This window comes from Carcharhinus amblyrhynchos, unplaced genomic scaffold (assembly GCF_965287045.1).
Source record: "Carcharhinus amblyrhynchos unplaced genomic scaffold, sCarAmb.v2.hapA chromosome_109, whole genome shotgun sequence".
Lineage (NCBI taxonomy): Eukaryota > Metazoa > Chordata > Chondrichthyes > Carcharhiniformes > Carcharhinidae > Carcharhinus > Carcharhinus amblyrhynchos.
This window is the reverse complement of record NW_027649849.1, coordinates 135,021-149,020: the sequence shown is the minus strand read 5'-3', so window position 1 is coordinate 149,020 and position 14,000 is coordinate 135,021. Positions and strand designations below refer to the sequence as shown.

General features: G+C 47.8%; 1 protein-coding gene across 1 annotated transcript; it reads left to right on the top strand.

The window, feature by feature from the left end:
- Nucleotides 1-1,224: 1,224 nt before the first annotated feature.
- LOC145338614 (putative G-protein coupled receptor 139) lies at nucleotides 1,225-12,501 on the top strand. The gene is made up of 2 exons (XM_080182993.1): nucleotides 1,225-1,405; nucleotides 11,600-12,501. Exons 1-2 carry the CDS (start codon nucleotides 1,225-1,227, stop codon nucleotides 12,499-12,501), a joined length of 1,083 nt encoding a protein of 360 aa, XP_080039119.1.
- Nucleotides 12,502-14,000: the final 1,499 nt, after the last annotated feature.

Sequence of the window (14,000 nt, the reverse complement as noted above, 5' to 3'; positions counted from 1 at the left end):
AAGGTGCTGGCTGCCTGTCCTGGTGTCCCAGCGTCCCCCTCACACTCTCCTCAAGGCGTGGTCTACCTGTCCCAGAGTCCCACTGTCCTCCTCCCACACTCCCCTCAACACACACATGCTTCTTTACAATGAAAAATGCTGAGAAAGTTTGACATGAAACCTCTTGATAAGATTGGACTGTAACGCTGAGAGTTAGTTCTATCTAATGACTCTCACTGAGATTGTACTGTAAGTAACACTGAGTGATTGATCTGTGTGCTGTTTCTTACAAGTTATTTCTGTAAATAAGTTATACATAACATCTGCAGTCTGACTTTAGTGGACTATATCAGTCCTGATTAAACCCACACCCTTGAGAACCATAAGAAAATAGAGTATTGGAGCAGAATTAGACCATTAGGCCCATTCAATTCTGGCTGATAAGTTTCTCAAACTCATTTTCCTGCTTTTTTTCCCCCCAGCAACCCTTGATGCCTTTATCAGAGAAGAACCTATCTATATCTTTCTTAAATACACGCAATGACCTGGCCTCCAAACTATTTCAATGAGTCTTGAAATATTGAAAGTCTAACCTGCCATTATTTTCAACTTCCGATACCTAACTGACCCTCAAAAGCCCATCTAGGCTGTAAATTTTCTACTCTGGGTATAAAAAGTGTTGGATTGAAGGGGGTTAAGTGAAATTGTTTGTTTAGTGACTGTAATTGATGTGAGTCTCTGTGGATCTGATTAGTGTGCCTGGAGGGACTTTCCTCTTCTATTAATAAGGGATTCCGTTTAACGGGTAGTCCTATTGAATCAGCGGAAGCTACAACCCTGATACTAACCGAGATTAGTGGCTGTGGAGGGAGAGGAAAGAGAGGAGAGATCAGAATCTGGAAGAAATGAATTGGAATCCTCCAACAATGGATCAGAACAGAGTCATTGACTTACAGAGGTTAATGGTGTCATAGAGACATAGAGGACTTCCCTCTGCTATTAATAAGGGATGCCGTTCAATGTGTTGTCCCACTGAGTCAGGGGGATCAACATCTCCAACACTAACAGAGATCAGCAACTGTGGAGAGAGAGGGAACGAGAGGAGAGATCAGAATCTGGGAAGAAAGAACATAGAACAACACAGCACACGAACAGGCCCGTTGGCCCTCCAATCCAGCAGCAATGGATTGGAATGTTTCAACAATGGATCAGAATCGGGGAACAATGGATTGGAATGTTTCAACAATGGATCAGAATCTGGGAACAATGGATTGGAATGTTTCAACCAAGGATAAGAGTTTATTCCTGTGGATTTCTGGGCTTACTACAAATGATTTATGGATAACATTAGCTGATCGGATTGAATATCTACTGAAGATGATTCAATGTTTTTACTATCCCCTCCTGGCTATTATTGGTGTTCCGGGTAAGTACCTGGCAGGAATTGTACCGGCCCAACCACCACAGGAATCGGAGCAGGTGAGGGTCGGAGCACGGGAGGGTCTGTTGAACACAGGTGGGATTCTGCAGCTTCAGGAAGAGTGAGGCTGTGCCCAGTTCCTAATTGTAGAAAGGCTGTTTAACTGTATTGATTTTCTTGTTATTTACTGTACTCGGTTTGCTGCTCTTGTTGTTTCTGTTGAATTTCTGGATCCAGTTATTAATTCTTTCAACCACTGACAATTGTCTCAGGACCTATGGGCTCGGATGCCTTCTGTATGGTGTGACTTTCTATAGATATGTTACATCAAACGCTGTTCCATCGTGGATAAAAGATTGATACAGAATCCTTTCTACACTCTCCTTATAACACTAGTTCACTACTAATCACCCTCTCAGTGACAAGGCCACAGAACCCATTTTATTGGTCATATGTGCACAGCAAGATCTCACAGAGAGAGAATATATTTTGTAAAGTTTCAAGTTTCTTCCTTCGTGTGAACATGAACAATGAACATGAGCAATGAAGTTACCGTTAAAGCCCTGAGGCACGACAGTCCTGTGCCTGTTCATGTACACTGAGGGGAAATCTAGCCTGGCCAATGCAAGTAACCTGTATAACGTTCAGAGTGTGGGAGGAAACTGGAGCATTTGGAGGAAACCCAGGCAGGGAGAATGTGCAAACTCTGCACACACAGTACCCAAGCCTGAAATTAAATCAGGGCCCTGGTGCTGTGAGGCAACGAGGCTGCCCCCCCCCTGTGCCCCCACCAACTCTCTTAGATTCACAGGAAAACAAACAGACAGACACATCCAAACACACTTATAAAATACACACATTTGCTGACAGAAGCAATCAGATTTAAGCACTTACTCCCATTCACACACATATTCAAGAACCAAACTTGCTGTAACACTCCAGAACAACGCACACTTAGGAATACACATACAGAGCTCCCTTCCTCTCTATCTCTGTCACACACACTCACAAACTCTCTATCTCTGTCACACACACACAAACACACACACAAATGGGGGGAGGATGAGTTTACAGGTACTCTTTGCCCATTGATGGCAGGGTGAGAATTAAAACCTCATGACAGCCTCAAACTCAGGGGCACGCTCGATTTCTCACCTCTTGTGAGCTCACTGGCAACGACTAAGCGGTGGATTCAGTCTCCCACCCATTTCTGGCAAGAGGCTGAATAAATTATTTAAATTTATTTTAAAACAAATTAAAATAAAATTGGTGAACCCAGGATGCAATTGTGGGGCACACTTACCTTTCCAGCCTCATCGGGAGAGGTTGTGTCGGGTGAGAAAACAACAGGCCCCCATGTACCAGGACAAGTCATGAGGATCTCACCAGAAGGCCACTGGGGACACCTGGAAAGGTCGCTGGCAAAGGTGGCACTGTCCACTGGAGAGGACTGGGGGTGGGGCCTGGAGGGGTGGGGCCTGGGGGTGGGGCCTGGAGGGGCGGGGCCTGGGGGTGGGGCCTGGAGGGGCGGGGCCTGGGGGTGGGGCCTGGAGGGGTGGGGCCTGGGGGTGGGGCCTGGAGGGGCGGGACATGGAGGGGCGGGGCCTGAAGGGGCGGGACATGGAGGGGCGGGGCCTGAAGGGGCGGGACATGGAGGGGCGGGGCCTGAAGGCAGCTTGGGGAGAAGGCCGTTCTGGGAGAGAGGACGGCCCAACGTTATTTTGGACAGGATTGGTGGTGGGGTCGGGTGGGTGGGGGGTGGTGGGGTAGGGGGGGGGGGGGGGCTGCCCTGCCCCTCTGCATGCCATCAGTGGAGTAGGGAGTACAGTCCCACTGCCAAATAGCTCGTGATTTTTGAGGGCGTAGGGGGTCTGCCTTCCACCTTACACACGGTTTGTGGGGTAGGTTAGTCCCTGATGTCACTCTGAACATAGTTGCTGGAGGAGTTAAAGGTCCTGTTGCCCCTCTGCACGCGATCAGTGTGGTGAGGGGCCCTCACTGTCTCCCTGCATGGACAGTGGGGTAGGGAGGGGGTCTCGCTGTCTCTCTGTATGTACAGTGGGGTAGGGAGGGGGTCTCTCTGTCTCTCTGTATACACAGTGGGGTAGGGAGGGGGTCTCGCTGCCTCTCTGTATACACAGTGGGGTAGGGAGGGGGTCTCTCTGTCTCTCTGTATACACAGTGGGGTAAGGAGGGGGTCTCGCTGCCTCTCTGTATACACAGTGGGGTAGGGAGGGGGTCTCGCTGTCTCTCTGTATACACAGTGGGGTAGGGAGGGGGTCTCGCTGCCTCTCTGTATACACAGTGGGGTAAGGAGGGGGTCTCGCTGCCTCTCTGTATACACAGTGGGGTAGGGAGGGGGTCTCGCTGTCTCTCTGTATACACAGTGGGGTAGGGAGGGGGTCTCGCTGCCTCTCTGTATACACAGTGGGGTAGGGAGGGGGTCTCGCTGCCTCTCTGTATACACAGTGGGGTAGGGAGGGGGTCTCGCTGTCTCTCTGTATACACAGTGGGGTAGGGAGGGGGTCTCGCTGTCTCTCTGTATACACAGTGGGGTAGGGAGGGGGTCTCTCTGTCTCTCTGTATACACAGTGGGGTAGGGAGGGGGTCTCGCTGTCTCTCTGTATACACAGTGGGTTAGGGAGGGGGTCTCGCTGTCTCTCTGTATAGGGGTCTCACTGTCTCTCTGTATACACAGTGAGTTAGGGAGGGGGTCTCGCTGTCTCTCTGTATACACAGTGGGGTAGGGAGGGGGTCTCGCTGTCTCTCTGTATACACAGTGGGGTAGGGAGGGGGTCTCGCTGTCTCTCTGTATACACAGTGGGGTAGGGAGGGGGTCTCGCTGTCTCTCTGTATACACAGTGGGGTAGGGAGGGGGTCTCGCTGTCTCTCTGTATACACAGTGCTGTAGGGAGGGGGTCTCACTGTCTCTCTGTATACACAGTGGGGTAGGGAGGGGGTCTCGCTGTCTCTCTGTATACACAGTGCTGTAGGGAGGGGGTCTCACTGTCTCTCTGTATACACAGTGCTGTAGGGAGGGGGTCTCACTGTCTCTCTGTATACACAGTGGGGTAGGGAGGGGGTCTCGCTGTCTCTCTGTATACACAGTGGGGTAGGGAGGGGGTCTCGCTGCCTCCCTGCATGCACAGTGGGGTAGGGAGGGGGTCTCGCTGCCTCTCTGCATGGACAGTGGGGTAGGGAGGGGGTCTCGCTGCCTCTCTGCATGGACAGTGGGGTAGGGAGGGGGTCTCGCTGCCTCTCTGCATGGACAGTGGGGTAGGGAGGGGGTCTCGCTGCCTCTCTGCATGGACATTGGGTAGGGAGGGGGTCTCGCTGCCTCTCTGCATGGACAGTGGGGTAGGGAGGGGGGCTTGCTGCCTCGCTGCATGCATACCAGGATAGGGAGGGGTGACCTACAGTCACTCCACATGCAATTTGTATGGGGGAAGGGGTAAGTGATTGGTCCGGGTGGTGGGGGGGGTGGCACCGTATCCATTTGGGGTCGCCTCACGAAGAGTTGCTGCCTCCCCCAGACTATCTGAGGCAGCTGTTATGTTGAAGCTAGCTGCAGCAGCAGAGGGCTAACAAATGTCTCACAAACCAAGCAGCATCCTGGTGAATCTCCTCTCCACCATCTCCAGTACAATTCCATCATTCCTGTAGTGTGATGACAAGACCTACAGACAGTACTCTTAAGAACATAAGAAATAGGAGCAGGAGTAGGCCATCTGGCCCTTCGAGCCTGCCCCGCCATTCAATAAGATCATGGCTGATCTGTTGTGGCTCAGTTCCACATTCCCGCCCTCTCCCCATAACCCTTAATCCCCTCTCTCATCAAAAACCCATCAACCCGCGTCTTAAAAATATTTAGCGAGGCAGCCTCCACCACTTCAACGGGCAGAGAATTCCAGAGATTCACCACCCTTTGAGTGAAGAAGTTCCTCCTCAACTCCGTTCTAAACCGCACCCCTTTATCTTGAGGCTGTGCTCCCTAGTCCTACTGTCCTTTCTGACCGGGAAGAGCCTCTCCACCTCTATCCTTTTAAGAAGGCATACGGTGTCTTGGCGTTTATTGGTAGGGGGATTGAATTTAGGAGTCGCAGCGTCATGATGCAACTGTACACAACTCTGGTGCGGCCGCACTTGGAGTATTGTGTGCAGTTCTGGTCCCCACATTACAGGAAGGATGTGGAGGCTTTGGAGAGGGTGCAGAGGAGGTTTACCAGGATGTCGCCTGGTATGGAGGGGAGATCCTATGAGGAGAGACTGAGAGATTTGGGGTTGTTTTCGCTGGAAAGAAGGCGGCTAAGAGGGGACCTTATTGAAACATATAAGATGATTAGAGGTTTAGACAGGGTGGATAGTGATAGCCTTTTTCCTAGGATGGAGAAAGCTAGCTTTAAATTAAGGGGGGGTAGTTATAGGACTGATGTCAGGGGTAGGTTCTTTACCCAGAGGGTGGTGAGGGACTGGAATGTCCTGCCAGCTGCAGTTGTAAATGAGCCTAGTTTGGGGGCGTTTAAGAGATCTGTGGATAGGTTTATGGATGAAATGGGATTGGTTTAGATTAGCGGGTTAGTGTTGTTTTTTTTTAAAAGCTGGTGGGCCGAAGGGCCTGTTCTGCGCTGTAATGTTCTATGTTCTATGTTCTATGTTCTATCCTATCCATCCCTTTCATCATCTTATACGTCTCAATGAGATCTCCCCTCATTCTTCTAAACTCTAACGAGTACAACCCTAGTTTATTCAGCCTCTCCTCATAGCTCAACCCCCTCAACTCCGGTATCAGCCTAGTAAACCTCCTCTGCACTCCCTCCAAGGCCAAAATATCCTTGCGTAAGTGCAGCGACCAAAACTGCACACAGTACTCCAGCTGCGGCCTCACCAATGCCCTATACAGCTGCAGCAAGACCTCCCTACTTTTATATTCATTCCCCCTCGCTATGAAGGCCAGCATCCCATTCGCCTTCCTGACCACCTGCTGCACCTGCAAGCTGGGGTTTTGCGACTCATGCACAAGGACCCCGAGGTCCCTCTGCACCGTCGCCTGCTGCAGTTTTTCTCCACGTAAGTAATAATCCTTCCTACCATTTTTCCTACCAAAGTGGACCACCTCTCACTTGCCAACATTAAATTCCATTTGCCATTTCCTGGCCCATTCGCCCAGCCTATCTAGATCCTTCTGCAGACTCTCCACACCCTCCGCACAATTTGCCGTTCCACCAATCTTGGTGTCATTGGCAAATTTCGACACCATACACTCAGTTCCCTCCTCCAGATCATCTATATAAATGGTAAATAGCTGAGGCCCCAGCACCGACCCCTGGGGCACTCCACTAGTCACCAACCACCAATCCGAATAGCACCCATTGACCCCCACTCTCTGCCTCCTATTTGACAACCAATCCTCTATCCACGCTAACACCCTACCCCCAACTCCATGCCCCCTGACCTTCTGCAATAACCTCTTGTGAGGCACCTTGTCAAACGCCTTCTGAAAATCAAGGAACACCACATCCACCGGCTCTCCTCTATCCACCGCCCTAGACACATCCTCATAGAACTCCAGTAAATTTGTCAGACACGACTTCCCCTTAACGAAACCGTGCTGCGTCTGCTCTATCAAGCAATTCCCCTCAAGATGCCTCGCTATTTTCTCCTTGATGACGGATTCTAGCATTTTACCTACAACAGACATTAAACTAACCGGCCTATAATTCTCTGCCTTTTGCCTGGCACCCTTCTTAAACAACGGCATAACATTAGCTGTTTTCCAATCTTCCGGCACTTCCCTGGAATCCAGCGAGGTTTGGAAAATAATCAGTAAGGCATCCACTATCACCTCCGCCATTCCTTTCAGAACCCTTGGATGCATTCCATCCGGTCCTGGGGACTTGTCCACAATCAGCCCCTCCAGTCTGTCGAGCACCACCTCTCTAGTAACAATAATGTCATTCAGGCCCTCCACTCCTACCATCTTTCCATCTCTAACACCCGGCAAACTATTCGCATCCTCCTCCGTGAAGACCGAAACAAAAATGTTATTCAAGGCCTCAGCCATTTCCCCATCCCCTACCACTAAGTCCCCCCTCTCATCCTCTAAGGGTCCAACGTTCACCCTAGCCAGCCTCTTCCTTTTTATATATTTATAAAAACTCTTGCTATCCTTTTTTATATTAAGCGCTAGCCCAGCTTCATAGTTTATCCTACCCTTCTTTATCAACTTCTTTGTCATTCTTTGTTGACATTTAAACCTCTCCCAATCCTCTTCTCGCCCACTACTCTTAGCTACTCTAAACGCCTCCGCTTTTAATTTAATACTCTCCTTTACCTCCTTCGTTATCCATGGCTGATTATCTCTTCTCCTACGATTCTTTTTAACCATTAGAATAAATTTCTGCTGAGCACCAAGAAAGATCTCCTTAAAGATCCTCTACTGCTGCTCAGCAGACCTACCTTCCAACGCGCTCCCCCAGTCCACATTCGCCAATTCTTCTCTCATCCTACCGTACTCCCCTCTGTTCAAACAAAGGACGCGTTTCCAGGAACCCACTTTCTCCTCCTCCATCTGCACCAGAAACTCCACCATACAATGATCACTCTCCCCAAGAGGATCCTTCACCACAAGGTCCCTAATTCTACCCTCGTTACATAACACCAGCTCCAAGATAGCTCACTCCCTCGTTGGCTCCAACACACACTGTTCAAGGAAACTATCCCGGCAGCATTCCAAGAACTCCTCCTCATTGCTCTGGTCTAACCAGCATTTTATACACTTCCATCATAACCTCCGAGCTCTTATATTCTATACTGCGGCTGCTAAAGGCAACTGCCCTACGTGTTGTCGTAACCACCTCATCTACCTGTCTTGCTGCCTTCATACATCTTCATATATGCTGCCTAAATTCATTCTGGTCCTCTGTTCTTCCTCACTCTCTACTGTTCATTGCATATTTTGTTGCACTCTTAGTTGTGCCAAATGCAAGGCCTCACATTTTGAAGATTAAACTCCATTTGCCGCCCTGACCAGCCTGCCTCTTTCCTTAGCATGGTAGCACCGTGGTTTGGACTGATCCCCCACAACTTCAGGGACACGTGTTCTATTCCTGGCTTCGGTCAATGTCTGTATGGAGTTTGCACACTCTCCCTGTGTCTGCGTGGATTTCCTCCATGTGCTCCACTTTCCTCCCACATTCCAAAGACGTGTGGGTTAAGTGGATTGCCCAGGCTAATTAGTCCTTAGTGTCAGGGAGACTCACCATGTTAAACGAATGTGGTTATGTGGATAGGGCCTCGTTGGAATTATGGTGGGTGCAGATTCAATGGGCCGAACGGACTCTTTCTGCACTGTAGGATTCTATGATTCCTGGAATAGAAGGTTTTCCTCTACAATACACCACCAATTTTTGTATCACCTGTGAACTTACTGATCATACCTCACATATTTATGTCTAGACCATAATGTGCACTATAAACGGCAAAGCATCGATCCCCACGGAACCCCACTGGGAGAAGCCTCACAACACCAGGTTAAAGTCCAACAGGTTTATTTGGTAGCGAACACCACTAGCTTTTGGAACACTGCTCCAGGCTTACCTGATGAAGGAGCAGTGCTCTGAAAACTAATGGCTTGTGTTACCAAATAAACCGGTTGGACTTTCACCTGGTGTTGTGAGATTTCTAACTGTGTTTACCCTAGACCAACACCGGCATCTCCACATCATGAACCCCACTGGACACAGGCTTGCAGTCACAAAAACAACAATCGACCATCACCCTCTGCCTCCTGCCACTCAGCCAATTTTGAATGTAATTTACCCAGTTGCCCTGGATCCCATCTGCTATCACATTCTTGTCCCTGTATGGAAGTTGTCAAAAGCTTTTATCATTCCCATGTAGACAACATCCATACACTTCCCTCATTGACTCACACAGTCGCCTCATCAATATATTCCAGCAAATTGTTTTACATGATCTCCCCCTGACAAAGCCATGCTGACTATTGTTCATAAATCCTTACCACTGAAGTGGAGATAAATTTTTTGCAAACATTTCTGTTCCACAGATATGGTGATGATGGGTGTGATTTTGGATGTCTCCAGGACACCTTATAGGATGGCAGCATGGCACAGTGATTAGCACTGCTGCCTCACAGCATCAGGGACACCGGTTCAATCCCCGGGATCCCAGCGAAGCTTTGTTTTTATTTTGAAAACAGTTCAATTCTCATGTATTGCCTGTTGGAATTTTTCCTCTTTCAAGAACATGTAGTGTTTTTTTTTGCAAGGATCCACTTTGAGAAGGTCCAGTTTCTCACACCCCCCAGTGTCCACTTTGAGCCTTGTAAATTCATTCTGTAAATCACCAACCTCCATAAGGCCATTGGTAAGGCCAGGCACATTGTGCTAATGTTCCAATTTGAGATGTGAAAGACTGATCTGTTTAGATTTGATTTGGATTGATCTGATTTATGATATTAGTGTACAGTGAAAAGTATTGCTTCTTGAACGCTATACAGACAAAGCATACGTACATAGTGAAGGAGAGAGTTTTAAATGTAATATTGCAATCACAGCTAGGGTGTAGAAAAAGATCATCTTAACGCGATGGAGGTCCATTCAAACGTTTGATGGCAGCAGAGAAGAAGCTGGAGAAGAAGAAGATTTCTTTTGATCTTCTCAGAAAGTAGAGGAGTTTGTCGGCTTTCTTAACTATAGTATCGGAAATGGGGGGAGGGGGTGCAGAGCAAGGACATGTTGTTGATGAGCTGGACTCCTAAAGATTTGAAGCTCTTGACTCTTGCTCCTTCATCCCCACAGGCATTCTGGGTCACTGTTTGGCTGTAGCTTTTGTTTCACCGATCAGTGGATATCCAGACCATGCTCCAACATGGACAGGTCAAAGGCCAACAAATGGATAATGTCCCTGGGGTTGCGTTCGCAGATGAATCTGTGTATCAGGGTCTACTGGCTCACTTGAACTCTTCCTTCAGAGGTCGGAGGTATTTTAGACCTGTAATTGAATTTTCAAGAGCAGTGTTAGTGACTGTGAAGCTGTGAGAGTGTATTTTTAGAAGTGTGGGGGTGACTGTAGAAGGGAGGAGGGGCAAGAGTGCTTGGAGCCTGCAGGAGGGGTCGCAGCTGCCCATCTCAAAGGGTTAGGGACTAGGGGTGAGGAGAGGTAGGTGAACTGTAGCGCGTATCAACTGTAGTGGATCCATGCAATCTGGGAGGCATTAATTGATCCATGCTCTAACTGATCTTTTGATGCATTTCGCAATATTGGATATCAGAGTCAAGACACAGTAGTCACTAAGGCAGTCTTCTTGGCTTTGCTTTGGAACCGGCTTTTGTTTGATTGTTTTCTTTCCTGGTGCATTGATTAGCAACCTTCCTGCTCAGAGAGGACTCACTGATCTTCAGTTAGACAGCAGCTAATGCACTGGGTGCTATGAACAGTAACTATTCACCTGCAGCTTTCTCCCACTGTTGAAAGTAAAACCTGATACCTGTGTTCAGTGCCAATCGAGCGTGAGATTACTGTCTCTTCCTGTGATGTGCTAACGGTGGCCACGATGCTCTAATCTCCCCTCCAGGGTACAGTCCTGGGTAAATATAATAGACATTCTGATCTGCCGAGGCGTCAGGGTCTCCCTCTGTGAGTATTGTCCAGAGGAGAGGGTGAACCAGCTCTGTTTGGTACCAGCTCTGCTGCAGGGGTGGTCAGTGAGCTGCCTGAGAGACAACAGGACCCCAGTCCGGATATACTCTCAGTGTTTACTCCCTCAACTTTATTACCCTCCAAATCTCACACAAGGTAGAGGGGCTATTAACCTGCAGCGGAGTGAGGATCAATGTTGTGGACTCCCTGGAAAACTCTCTCCCAAATGTATACCATTGCGTTGCTACCATTGAGCAGCATGGTGGCACAGCGGTTATCACTGCTGACTCAGGAACTGGGTTCAATTCCAGGCTTGGGTCACTGTCTGTGTAGAGTTTGGACCTTCTCTCCGTGTCTGCATGAGTCTCATCCAGATGTTCCACTTTACTATCACACTGCAAAAGACATGCCACTTTTTAAAAAGAGATTTAAATGACTGTTTTTTGTGCGTACATTTTTTCTAACCCTTTCCCAGTTTAAATGGTAACTTCCTCCCCTGAACCATGTCTCATTGTTTCCCTTTATTTCCATTCCTGACAGTGAACATAATCACAATTGTGACCCTGACGAGAAGAAACTGTGGCCTGTCCAAATGTGTCACTTGTTACCTGGTGGCCATGTCAGTGGGGGATCTGCTGGTCATTATCCTCGACCTGATATTGAGACACATTCCCATTGTTTATCCGCGACAGTTTCGTTTCCTGCTATGGGTCCCCTTGTGTAACATCCACGCTGCCCTGCTTTACGCAGCCGCTGACTGTTCTGTCTGGTTCACCGTCACTTTCACCTTTGATCGATTTGTGGCCATTTGCTGCCCCAAGTTGAAAAGTAAATATTGCAGCGAGAAATCAGCGACTGTGGTTCTGGGAACAGTGACGGTGCTGAGCTGTTTAAAGAACATTTTCTGGTATTTTATGTTATTAAGTGGATATCAGCTGGTGAACTACCCCTGGTTTTGTGGTTACAAATTGTATGTTGTGCAATCTCCAGTCTGGGGAATAGTCGAGTTTCTCCACCACATTCTAACCCCGTGTGTCCCATTCGTCCTGATTCTGCTGCTCAATGTTTTCACTGTCAGACACATTCTTGTAAGCAGCAGAGCCCGCAAGAGACTCCGGGCTCACCACAGTGGGAAAGATCCCAGAGACCCAGAGATGGAGAGTCGCAGGAAATCCATCATTTTATTGTTTGTTATTTCAGCGAATTTCATCCTCTTGTGGTCAATATTTATGGTTTATTCTATATGGAATCGGATGTCCTTTATGGGCTATATGTCGGTGTGGTTAGATTTGTTTGTGATGGAATTAGGCTTCATGCTGCAACTGACAAGTTGCTGCACAAATACTGCCATTTATGCTGCGACACAGACTCACTTCAGACAGCAGATCAAAAATCTGCTGAAATATCCCTTTACTGCAATTCTTCATTTCATTAAACCCTGAGAGGAAACTACAACCAATAGGAACCTAACTCTACCTATTGGACATTTAAACTGTAAATAACAAACAGCCTCATTGTGACAGAAAAAGTGACAGATAGGGAGGGAGAGAGAGAGAGGGGGAGCAACGATAACATCAGTGAGATTGATAGAGAGATAGAGATTGACAGAGAGAGGAAAGGACAGTGACAGGGAGAGACTCCCAAAGAGAGAGAGAGGGGTAGAGGGTGTGGAAAAATGACGAGGGAGATGGACAGGGAATGAAAAAGGGAGAGAGAGGAATACAGATGGGAGGATGTAATAAAAGAAGGAGAGGAAGACTAAGTGCGGAAAGGAGAATGAAAGGTAGGCAGAGGGAAATAGCAAGAACCAGAGAGAAACAGAGATACAGAGAGATATGGGAGCAAAAGGGAAAGAGTTAGACTGAGCAAGTATAATGGATGCAACAAGATCAAAAGACAGAGTGAAATAGAGAGAGGGAGAAAGACAGACAAATAAATGAAGGGGTGAGAGAGAGAGAGGGAGAGAGGGAGTTTGAACGGGAGGAGGAGAATGAGACTGGGGGGGGGAGGACAGATAGATGAAGAGGGTAGAGATAGGAAGACTGAGGGAGAGGTTGAGTGACAGAAGGAGACAAAGAGAAACATAGAGAGAAGGCCAGAGAGAGAGAGATAGATAGAGAAAGAGACAGAGAGATAGAAAGAGACAGAGAGACTTATTTAATGTTTTAATGATAACCATCAGGTGGAGTTACGGGAATATGAGCTCCCTGATTGAGACAATCAATGCTGTCCAATCCGGGAGCCCTGTAGATGTATATAATATGGTGTGTCTTTGTTACCGGAACTCAGGGTGTGTACACTCAGGGTGTTGATGTGATGGATGTGTGGTTTTATCACTAGAATATTAATACAGAAATTCAGCTAATGTTCTGGACACTCGGGTTCCAATCCCATCACAGCAGGTGGTGGAATTTGAATAAATGTATCTGGAATTCAGAATCTGTTGGTGACTTTAAAACCATTGTCAATTCTCAGCAAAAAAACACACCTGGTTCAGCAATGTCCCAGGGACGGAAATCTGTTGTCCTTATGTGGTCAGGACTGAATGTGACTCCAGAGACACAGCAATGTGGTTGACTCTTAATTGCCATCTGAACAAGTGTAATGAGGGATGGGCAATAAATGCTGGCCAGCCAGCGACACCCAACTCCCAAGAGTGAATAAAAAATACTTTGTGCTGGGAAATTTTAAACAAACGGTAAACGGTTTCTCACCGCTGGATAAATACCCAATCCATTGGATTAAAGACCTAAACTCAAAGCTGGCAGGAGGATTCTTGGCTCCGATTCTGAACTTGTTCACGTGAACTTACACTAACAGCTCGATGAGGATTCCCAGCGATATTCAACAATTCATACTCAGAGGAAGTTTAACATTTATAAAATGTCAAATGTAGGCTTACATTAACATTGCAATGAAGTTACTTTGAAAATTGCTGAGT

Excerpts from the sequence above, each read along its gene's own strand:
- LOC145338614 (XM_080182993.1), top strand. The coding sequence starts at position 1,225 with ATGGATCAGAATCTGGGAACAATGGATTGGAATGTTTCAACCAAGGAT. Across the intron at positions 1,406-11,599 it reads GGCTATTATTGGTGTTCCGG|TGAACATAATCACAATTGTG; the intron begins GTAAGTACCTGG and ends CATTCCTGACAG.